General features: G+C 35.4%; 1 protein-coding gene across 1 annotated transcript in view; it reads left to right on the forward strand.

The window, feature by feature from the left end:
- Positions 1–12,253, forward strand: part of LOC121424184 (tyrosine-protein phosphatase Lar-like) — an 87,047-nt gene that overhangs the window by 57,927 nt on the left and 16,867 nt on the right. Inside the window, exons 26-28 of the mRNA XM_041619793.1 lie at positions 6,715–6,976; positions 8,331–8,370; positions 12,029–12,152. Coding sequence (XP_041475727.1) covers positions 6,715–6,976; positions 8,331–8,370; positions 12,029–12,152 — 426 coding nt within the window. The remainder of the gene's footprint in view (positions 1–6,714; positions 6,977–8,330; positions 8,371–12,028; positions 12,153–12,253) is intronic.

Below are 12,253 nucleotides of genomic sequence, written 5' to 3' on the forward strand. Positions count from 1 at the left end.
TTAATCTCGCTTTGTCCTCGCAGGTTTATTTTTTATCGTTCTCACCTGTTTTTCTCTGACATTTCAAATGCACTACATAAACTTCCAGAGGCAACTCTTTATTGCTTCCTTAAAGGAATTAGTCGGAATGAAAGTAATCTTAGCTTAATATTGCCGTAAGATCAGTTCAGCCTCGATATAATTGGTTTTATCCTCAAAAGATAGATATCTTACAGAGTCTTCGGGTTTAGATCCAAGGCCTATGTCTTACTAAGGTCAATAAACCTTTCATCAAGCCTATTAAAATGTGCATGAAGAGGATTATAGAATGTAGAAACAGCTTCTTAATCATCATGGAGCTATTAAACACAACTCCATGATCCATATCATAACGATGTGGTCGTCTGTTTTACATCAATAAAATATTTTCCGATTGCCCGTCGTAATTTAAACTGTTGCAGGGTTCCAAAATTATGATAATGGTAATTGGTGATACATGTTGTTTTGCATTTCTTGGGTTTTGTAATTTTACGAATGAAAACCATTATATACTCAATTTGAAAAGATACTTGACATATGTGGCTACTGAACAGAATTTGTCCAATCTCAATTATTTAATTTTTTTTTTTTGGGGGGGTAATATTTAATCCTGTACCCGACAAAAAAAACATAAATTAGCAGGTTTCACGTACATCAACATAATTTTATTAAACAATAAGTTTTTGTCACCTGTTTTTATTTATATTGCGTCTTGGTTCTATTATCTTCCAAAAGCAGCAATTAAGAGAACTTCCTTATTTGGACGAAAACATCAATTAAAAACTTCATGAGGCACATTTTCTAACTGATCTTTTTATAGATATGAAAGCTTTGTCCGTTGCATCGGAATGTCAACCATTCTTTTCTTGATTGACATCCATTGCTGTCAATCCTGACTTGACACTGTTTTGGATTTTGAGTTCGAGATGTTTTTTTCAGCTCTGTCCTGCACTTTTTGACAGCACCTCACGATCCTGTCGTGATTTTTAATTGATTACGAAGGATGTGGTAATTTCGATGTTATTGTCACAACATCAGTGCCATCCCCCATAAACATTCGAAAGTCACGGCATTGCGCCGTATGTAATTAACTGAAAAACAACAGTTCTCAACGGTTTATCGTTGCCAATATGACGTCATAGGCTTTGTTTCTATCTAACGATAACGACCATGTTTTATTCATTTAATTTTCTTACCATTTATTGATTTCTGCAACTTTTTAATGAATAAATTACATGTCAAAACAGAATCAATGAATTTAGTATGTAACAAAATATTTGACAAGCGAAACAATGTTGTAATATACTTCTTACATAACAAGGTTATAGGGGTTGTTGAGACTGATTATGTACTAAATTAGTTATTATTTTCTTCATTTAGACATTATTTCATTATTTACTGGTTTATTTACAATCAGTTTATCAATATTGATTGATTCAACTCAATGCAATATAATAATTGTCAAAACAATCTCTATTTTAGTTTCCCAATGATCAATAATGCATGATAGATTGACAAGGTTTATGAGTATTTAATCATTGTAAATACGAGGTAATAATTCAGTGGATTAAACTTTATGTTCACCGCCCCTCTACCGAGCGATGACGATGGGGTGATGCACTTTTTATTAATTTTAAGCGGTCAGTTTTAAAAATATAGTTTTAATTAACAATTTTTATCCCTAAATCTGCGGATAACGGTATATTAAGAATAGATCTTTAACTCAAATGCAGTCGGTTATGGCCCAAGCCAGGTAATTCCTCATCGCGACGAAGTCTTCCGCAATTTAGATGGAAAATATCGAGATGTATGCAATAGTCCACGTTCCTTGAAATTATTAAAATTGTCAAACCATTAATCAAAGGAGGATAGCTGATTGATGACGGAAGGCAGTAATATTTTCAAAATTGATGAGGAGTATGCAGCATTTATTGAACTGCATGGTATTTAGAATATCAATTTTTCTCGAGTGCCAATAACTTTAAAAGATATTCTCGTACCGAAGAGCTGAGCCACCCTCATTTCAATCCAATAATTTTTCGAATTGATTGGCTTATTTTTTGTTTTTATTACTGAGATATAAGTCATGCAACATCGCTTAAGTATGGCTGTCCTGTATATCGAATGCAACTGAGTCATCAGTATAGTTGAATTATGTTGCAAGATTACAATTGATGGAAATATTAGACCTATAATTTAAATTTTGTTCAAACAGGGTTTGTAGGATGCTTCATGATTGGAATTTTCATGGGGATGAGAGGGGAAAGAATTATAATCATAACGTCACCCCCCCAAAAAAAAAAACGGTGCTGTTATCCTTTATCAACGAAACGTTCTTATGTATTTCTTTAGAAAGTTTTGAAGATTTGTTTAAGTGCTAGTATTTCGGACATCAGAGAAGTGTTTTATCAACTGTTTTCGTACGACAAGTAAGTTGTCAGATGTTATAACTTTCCTTGATTCTGATATGCTGAGAAGCACCGTTAGTATGGTTACTGTCGGATAGTGCATGACTTGTGGGATAAATCGTCCGACAAGTCCTCTCACGAAAATGCTCCCTAAAGATTTTCAAACACAATTCACATAAAGACAGACTATACCAAATTTCAGGCCTGAATTTACAGTTTTTCAATTTTATTAACAGAATCATTTCCAGTGGTTTTAGGCACATGTCTTTTTTTTCCTTCGGAATTTTATCATGTACGTCACCGTACAGAGTTCGAAATGTAACATTCACATTGATGCATACAGTCTTTGCCCATTTGCAGACGTTATTTATTAGCATTTCTGATTATGAGTAATGATATTGGAAGGGAAGTGTAATGAATGTCGGTCTGCAAATAGATGTTTTTATCAAGAACACTCGCTCTGATGATGAAAATCATTCCACCCACAAACACGTTTCTCGGTCCTCAACACCCACAGTTCACGACAGTAAACAAAGATTGTTATTGAAAACGGAATATGTGAAGTTATTAATTGTTAACACCTCAGTATAACATTGTATAATGGCTATCGGTGAATGTCATCATTTTTCGTAGTGGAAGAAAACGCATTTTTACAGGACATCAAGTGTTGATACTTCATTCTGTATGGTTACACTTTCTGGGAAGTAAGTTAGTTAAGAAACGTTTAACGTCATGTGTTGACATTATGTTCTGTATGTGTCGTTCCAAGGAAGTTTGTTCCGGAAGCCGTGGGTTTCGTTTGCTCGCTATAGAGAAATCTTGACTCCCCCCCCAAAAAAAAAAAAATGACTAAAAAAAATGCTCAGCATATGTTAGTACAATGATTGCGGGACAATGTACATGATTCAGTACGATCCCTTATAAATGAGAATCTTGCTTCCGTCTGTCTTTGTTACATACTATTAATTGGTATGAACCTGATTTCGTTAGCAATATCAGAAATTATTACGATAAAAACACTATTTTGTTAATGGCAATTCTACCCTATCATGTCAATATAATGGCGTTATGAAGGTTTAACCTGCCACAATAAATTCTTGTTGGATGGGTTTGCAAACAAAATTTGACCACATACTTTCAAACTTTGACTAAACCACTACCATACGGGCAGTGGAGTATTTTTACTGGATCTAAATTATCTCGGTTTTTTGTGAAGAGCTTTTTTTGCTTGTCATTTTTTTTCCTGTACGAAATGCCCCCCCCCCCCTAAAAATCCTGGATCCGCTCCTGCATATGGGCGTGCATTATGTCAATGTTCGTTGACTGCAACCATGACTGACACAGTTCGCTGCTCGCGTCTCAGCACTACGCACATGTTACCAACATGGACCTATTATTAATTAAGTTCATTAGACCAACTCGATCACTCATCCACGTCACTCTGACCGGTCATCTTGACCAGTCAGGTCTACCTAAACTCTTTGACGGCTGGTCTAAAAGTTTTTGGTGCTGACAGGTTGACTGACCCCTCCCTCTTTTAATTAATACATCATTTCCTTCCTTAGCTATATCTGAATTCTATTCCAGTTTTCCGTATCGACACAGGGTTACTATGGGTCCCGTTATGGTATACTTTGATATATAAACATGTTCTTTTGTTGAAGCATGTTTTATATGCCTCTCCCTTAAAAGTACACATCGATCCTAAAATCCATTATGAATGCCCTAAAGCGCGGTAGTGTGAACGATGTGAAATAAAAGTGTTTATCCGATAATTTTGTAATTTTCAGTTAAAAATGACATTGATTTAATCTGAGAGCTGCTTTTCTAAAAAGATGAAAATGAAAAAAAAGAAATGTATATACAAAATAAATTTATTAGAAAAATATTCAAGGTAGCGAACAAAATAGACATAAATAAACACGTAACATACGTTATGTTGTCATTTACTTTCTTCTTATTGTACTACATTAATATTTTAATGAGACTATACGCGTGCATGATAAATCAGACAATATTGCTTAGTTTATTATATCGTTTAATATAGCAATTAGAATTATTTTGGGAAAAGCATTAATGCTATCCAAACATTTTTTTTATTTGTGCCTGAGTGGACGGTGATGTTTACTTAATATTGAAAAAGTGAACAGGCGTGAAAATAATTGACATATAATTATACATTTTCCAAAAAAGATTGAATCAGTTGACCTTATAACATGGGCTGTTCGATCCAAAAATAAAGTGTAGTCTGTAGTCATTGCGGATTTAGTTACAAATCAACTTCTGGCAAAGTGCCGGTAAATTCGTACATTCTCTATTGCTCATCGCTTTAATTACTTCCAGACAAAAATTGGCTGAAAATGACATGAAGTAGAATGATGATATCTTGATGAATGTATAAGTACCCCCTCTGGAATGGCCCCGTGTTAAAACTGAAGGAAATAATTACTTTGCAGTGTATTGTTGATTAGAGGGGCCCTCAGTAAGCGGATAAAGGAAACTGATTAGATTACTTCTTTCCAGACTTCCCATAGAAGCATGGTCAACTATAATAATCATGCTTAGTTTGACCACTATGCTTTCGAAACACGTGTTCTTTTCTTGCAGATATATACATTGAGTGCAAATCTAAGAGGCATAGCCCTATTCACTTACCAATAACACGAAAATACTCTCACAGAAGAGGATAGTCTTTTTTTAATAAAAGTATTTGTTCCTTAAAGGTATTTTATAGACATGCATTCTTTACAAACATAAACTTTACGAACAACAAAAGTGTTTAGTGCTTGAAAGGTGGTTGCACTCTCGTAAATTAGGCCTATACAACCTTTCATAGTCCAAAAACAGATACATTTTTATTGAAATAAGTTTTTATTTTCCATTCAACAACATGACGTCATCATGACATAATATTTATCATGACCATAAACATATGAAAGAAAAAACGAATATTACATCACTTATATGAATCGCGATGCACAAATCAAATTACCTATATCCAGAACATGAAGAAAAGGATAACATAAATTCAGTGAATGGAAACCAAACAAAAGTGTATGTGTAATAAAAGTATGTATAATTAAATAAAACAATAAATAAGATACACACCGCACAAACGATAATTGGCAGACGATATCCAACGATACCTCATGCTCGATATATCACATATGCACATGGCAATCGTCTGCGCGCGTATAACGTCCATTTAAAAGTGATTACATCAGTCCGTTGTATCAAAACTGATATGATGAATGGAATGGGAATATATTTATCTTCTGATGAGGGAGGCGGCTCCATGATGAGCTATATATCGAGGTTGATGAGTTTCGTTACGATTCGATGATAACAATAATTGCATTGGGGTTCCAAGGGAGGTACTCTTCTGGTAGTAGGTCTTGATATCTTCAGGACTCATAGTTTTGTCAATCAATATTCGTAAGCATGCCTTGATCGTATCACAATATTGAGGAAAGAGATCGAATAAACAATACTACTTACTAAAGAAGCAATAATTTAGGCCTATCTTTTAAAATTAAACGCTAGGTTATTACCCGTTTATCAATTCACTGACTGCAATGAAAGCGACGGTTGTATATATTTGTCTCTGTAAGTTCTGGGATGTGATTTCATGATAGAATTTATGTTTTTATTATGAATTTTATAAAAATCAATCGATTTTATTCTGCGAATTTATTTCTTGTAAATATGCGAATTCTACATCTAAGGAAGATAGCAGTGAACTTTCTTCATCCCTTCTTCTTCCTCGTCATCTTTGTTCTTTCTTTCCATCATTTTCTCCCCTTTTCTATCCATTTCGCTTTATTTGATTCTTACTCACTGAGCCTCTGTTCGTCTGTCCTACCTTGTAAGGGATTTTTCTTACCCACGGAGTCCAATTTGACTCGGAATGGCGTCAATTGGGAGTCAACTCATTTCTGAGTTTGAATTCACGTAAATTGAGAATCTGTTTGACTGGGGTCCGCTGCTTGCTATAACCTGAAAATCACCGTTCCGGGTAAAAGTAAATGGTAAATTATAAATTGGTCAATTTGACTCGGAACAGAATTGATTGCGAGTCGATGCCATCCGAATCAAATTTGACACCATAGAAATGAGAGTATATCTCTCTCTAGTCTCTAATCCTGCCATATTTTTCTTGTTTTTCCTTTAGACAGAAAATGTAACAAGATTAAAGCTGCCATGTAGTTTCTTTCTAAAATGAATAAATTTATATTAAATTACTATCACAATTATTAAAAGATTCTTTGTCTTATATTTATCCTAACAGTGCCTATCGTGTGACCGTCAAACGTATGAACGAGGTGGCTAAACGTTCAGCGGACTACGGTGATTGGGCCATGCGCCCGGTCTACCCCGGCCATTACACGGACTCACCTTATCATTGGATAGCTGCAGAGTTTGGACAAGGGGAACTCCCTAATGTTTTCACAGTGGGTGATAATAGGACCTACGGGGGGTACCACAATGCCCCCTTAGCCCCCGGAAGCTCTTATGGAATTAGCATGTGCAGCGTCAGCAGGACCACAAGAGTGAGTCTCACTTTTCAATATTAGATTTAATTAGTTTCTGATTCCATTGTTTCATTGTTACACTTTTTTTCAAATTATTATTGTATATCAATGGGAGAGTACAGAAGGTCACTTTATTTTAATATATTTTATATAGATAAATAGATGATTGTTATAAGTTATACAAATTGTGTAGAAAGGGTATTTCGTTATTCTATATAAATGGGAAAGTGCATTTAGAAACGTCACTTTATTTATTTTCTTTAATCTCTGAGACGGTTATATATATATATAATTTGCCCATTTCACAATGAATTAAGCAAAATATAAGAAATTCACCCCCTTCCGCGCTTTTAAAATCAGATCCTATATAATTATCTTTTACCCTGAAATTTCTCCTAAAGTTAACGATGAAATGCAGGCTAAAACGTTTTTGTTGTATTTATTTATTCATTTATTCATTTGTTCATTTTATTTATTTAAATATATTTAAATAGAATAAATACAATCTGCACAGAGGCTGTTTTTTTACATGGCTCGGTGTAATAATGGCAGAGGTAAAAATGGCAAAGGTAAGAATGGCAGAGGTAAAAATGGCCGAGGTAAAAATGGGCAAAAGTAAAAATGGCAGAGGTAAAAATGGCAGAGGTAAAAATGGCAAAGGTAAAAATGGCAGAGGTAAAAATGGCAAAGGTAAAATGGCATTTTTACCCTCTGCCATTATTACCTCTGCTATTTTTACCTGTGCCATTATTACCTCTGCTATTTTTACCTCTGCCATTTTTACCTCTGTCATTATTACCTCTGCCATTTTTACCTCTGCCATTTTTACCTCTGCCATTTTTACCTCTGCCATTATTACCTCTGCCATTTTTACCTCTGTTATTGTTCCCTCTGCCATTTTTACCTGTGCCATTATTACCTCTGTTATTTTTACCTCTGTCATTATTACCTCTGCCATTTTTACCTCTGCCATTTTTACCTCTGCCATTATTACCTCTGCCATTTTTACCTCTGCCATTTTTACCTCTGCCATTATTACCTCTGCCATTTTTACCTGGCACCGTTTTACATTGCAGTCCTGTGACATAATACAATGAAAAAAAATCACAATTAAGACATGTGCTGAAATAATGTATGATCAGCAATAATGTCAGATCAGGAATATGACCCAGTAAAACAGAATGGATGCCCAATCGAGTTGACCTTTATTTACAGGAAACACTTATTGAACAAAAACTATTTAATCAAGCAGATAATAGTTTTCTTTAAAGGAAAAAGCTGTTTGATCGAATGCACATTGTGTTAAATTGATAATGTTTGTTATTACAATGTTAACAGTTAGTATTCTTGTTGCATTTTTTTTCCCATAAAGGACATGGCATCAAGTTGCAGTCAACCTATCGAAGTGAAAGGTTAGTTATTCATTCTGTAGTATTTCTATGTTATAAATCCTGAGAATGTTTTTTTTAATAAGCATGATAATAATTATACTTTATTACATAGCGCTTAATACTTTGTAAGAAGTCTCTAAGCGCTCTACAGTATATGCAGCATAATTACCCTGGCTTTCACGGTGCAGCTGTTACGCGCGCTGCGTTTCAAGGAATAAATTCTTGTCAGGTACCCATTTACCTCACTTGGGTTGATTGCAGCACATTATGGATCAATTTCTTGCTGAAGGAATTTGGCTTAAGATGTATCGTACTTTATCTCAAAACCACGAATGACCTCTATAACTGCCTCATCGAGTGAGGGAATCATGCTGAAACTTGAGGCTCTCTCAAAGAGATAGATGTGGGATGGAGAAGAGAGGGAGAGAGAGGGGGTGACAGAGAGAGAGAGAGGAGGGGGGATATAGAAAAATAGAAGATAGGAAGGGTAGCGAACTGTGTATGGATTATGCAGGAGCATCCATTTTATTGCGGTTTCCAAAATATAAAGCATGTTGCTCTGTAAATCATTCCCATAATTTTGACCACTCACTCGCACTATAACAAGCCCTTGGATCGAATTTTTGTTAAACTATCATGCCCTTAGCCAAGATAGCCTAGATACTGAATGAAAAGTAAGCCACATTGATTTACCGGAGCGAAATGGGAGGTGGCTACTTTGCCCCAGAAATGACATTTGATTTACATTTCCTGCTGATTGAAAAGTTACACCGAGCAGCTCTCATGTTATAGGTTTGTTTGTCCCTGCGTTCTGTTTTGAAATTGGACGGATACTAGGAAAGGAATTTGCTCAAAGTCATATGCAGTCGTCCTCATCGTGTATACATGTATCATTGCATTCACTTAATTGATATGGATTTTTAGCATGAACGAAGATTAAATGAAGAATCGCAGTTGATTCCGGGAGAGAATTCGTTTAATGTGCACCTGGACATCTTTTTTTTTTGGGGGGGGGAGGTAATTAGCACACATTATTGACCCTAACCAGCATCGGTTGACTCGGGGAGCCAGATAAGTTCATAAATTGATGAATACTTAGCCAAGGGTCATGAATTCAACATAGAAATAAAACTAAAATCTTTAATTTTTATGGCTGGATTAGAAATACAAGTGGATGAATTTAAAGACCAATAGATGTATAAAATAAATCGATAAATTACTAAAATGGTGGGCATACATAGATCAATATTCTTGATATACCTTGACATTTTCATCTAACGAACGAACAAAATTAATGACAAAAGTGAAAAACAAGATAGTGAGTTGCAAACATTTTCGGTTTTTAAAGAATATACCTCACAGGGCCGTGAGAACATTTTTTAATAGGGGTGCTGGTTAATATTTCAAAATTATATAGTGATTTTGGTCAAGAAAAGAAAAAAACAGCTTTTCGCTAAAAAATGTACTGATTTTGATTAAGTGTCTACCTTTTAAGCATATCTACCTGATTTTATTTTCGGGAGAGGGGGATGCTGCCTATATGTATTACGGTGAACGTACGCAACACCGCCACTTCCCAGGACTATGCCTTATATGCAACCAACTTGATACGAGAGCTCATACAGGTTCATTAAAGGTCAATAAATCATCCACATGAACTTCTACTGTCATAAAACTATTTGGCAACCAAACTGATATTCGTAGACTTCAGAACCATCGTGGTCAAGCATGGATGTCCCGCGCTTAGGAAAAATGAACCAAAAATTGAGTCATTCGAGTGAGTGATTCACTCCCTGCAAGAAAGAACAGTATCTCACAGTGTGATCACAGTGTGTTCACATTATGTGAAAATATTATTCACTGTTAACATGTTCAAATTCAGCAGTGTGAAGATTTGTTCACACTGTGGACACCTGGACCGTGTGACTGTTCACAGCGTGTTCACATGGTCGATTATGTGGATATGTGATTCACACTGTTGAAATGCTCAAATTCAATGTGAAGGTATTTCCACACTGTGGACACCTCGATAGTGTGACTGTTCACAGCGTGTTCACATGTCGATTATGTGGATATGTGATTCACACTGTTGAAATGCTCAAATTCAATGTGAAGGTATTTCCACACTGTGGACACCTCGATAGTGTGACTGTTCACAGCGTGTTCACATGTCGATTATGTGGATATGTGATTCACACTGTTGAAATGCTCAAATTCAATGTGCAGGTATTTCCACACTGTGGACACCTCGATAGTGTGACTGTTCAGAGCGTGTTCACATGGTCCACTATGTGAATATGTCATTCACACTGTTGAAATGCTCAAATTTTGACATGAACACACCGTGTTCCACACCATGACCCACTGTAGCACACACTGAGGGACACTGTGTTCTTTCCAATAGTGTCTACTCTGAGGGACTTACTAAAGTTTCACAATATTAATTCTTTGTTGATTGAACTGCACGTTTGGTAGTGAAATTTGAGGGAAATATTCGTTTGTTCACTCTAAATTGACTCCGAAATGAGTGAACATCACCGAAAAGGAAAATGAATTACGAGTGACTTTTTTATTCATTGTTTTACAGAGTATTTGACTAATCATTACAATTCATCATGTTTATTTGCCTCTGAAATTCAAATAGTGATATGAACATTTAACTTATCTTACGATGGGGATAACCCAATTTAAAGTTTTATTGGTAACAAATATCAGGTTTCTGATCAACGCAATTGCAATATCCTAAGCGAAGCTTGAGACCATAAAAAACCCTCACAAACATTGAGATCAAACTAAATCCGGGATAAAGATGCCGTCTGATCCTGACACAAAACACTGGAATGCAAAATACCATGACTACGTGATGTAGCATTAGAAGAGTGGTTGAAACAATTCAGATTATCATTGGCTTGTTTTCCTTTTCATCCTTGGCGTCAATTTGATACTCTATCAAATCCAAGCGATGACTATGAGGAAAAATATGATGTTTGGATATCATAGATTTGAAATAATCAAAGATAGGAGAGGCTTTTTGTCCGAGAGATTGTCACCAGAGCACTTGTGTGTATTCTCTTCATTTTATGTTAGTTATACTTTTCTTTGTGCACAAAACCTACGAGCCTATAAATGGTGAGCCTTTTAATGTTTTTTTTTTACTCAATGGTATAACACATGTTATTTTATTTGCTGTTTATGAATGCTATTCTATCATTGTATATTGAATACCAGGAATTGCCATATTCTTACGTGGATTATAAATCTTAACAATTAAGGAGACTCTTTTCTTTTAAATTTCACAATGTCAACCTTCCGGAGATGTCAACAATCGAATAGATTGGTTAACAGCGTAATCTGGAAATGCTGGATCTTTCATAGATTTTTCTTTGTTTAATTATTATTCTTTATTTAGAGTTCACATGAGACCAGTCGTTTTCGAGAGGGATTTGCATCTTTTGAGAGTGTATTGTAGCTCCTGGAGTGAACTATGCATATTTTTAGACAATAATTCACTCCAGAAGGAGCTATAATCCACTCTAAAAAATGCAAATCCACTCCAAAACGACTGGTCCCATGTCTCACTCTGAGAGTAGTGTGATTAGGGACCAGATAAACTATTTTACATTTAGAGTGTACATACTAATACATATATTTTCTTATTATCCTCATGTCTTGATCATAGCCAATCCGAACCCGACATCGTTGTCGAATGCGACTGTCTTTCCCAATGAATTAAAGGCTGCCCTCGGCGTCATCTTACTTGTGGTCATGGTCGCTGTCCTCATCGTAGCCGTGATCAGAAGAAGGTATGGACTTACATCATAGATAATGAAATCATGCTAAACTTTGATTTGTTTTCGTACCCGGTGGGTGTTTCATAAAGCTGTTTGTAAGTTAAGAGCGACTT

Source organism: Lytechinus variegatus, chromosome 11, assembly GCF_018143015.1.
Source record: "Lytechinus variegatus isolate NC3 chromosome 11, Lvar_3.0, whole genome shotgun sequence".
NCBI classification, from domain to species: Eukaryota; Metazoa; Echinodermata; class Echinoidea; order Temnopleuroida; family Toxopneustidae; genus Lytechinus; species Lytechinus variegatus.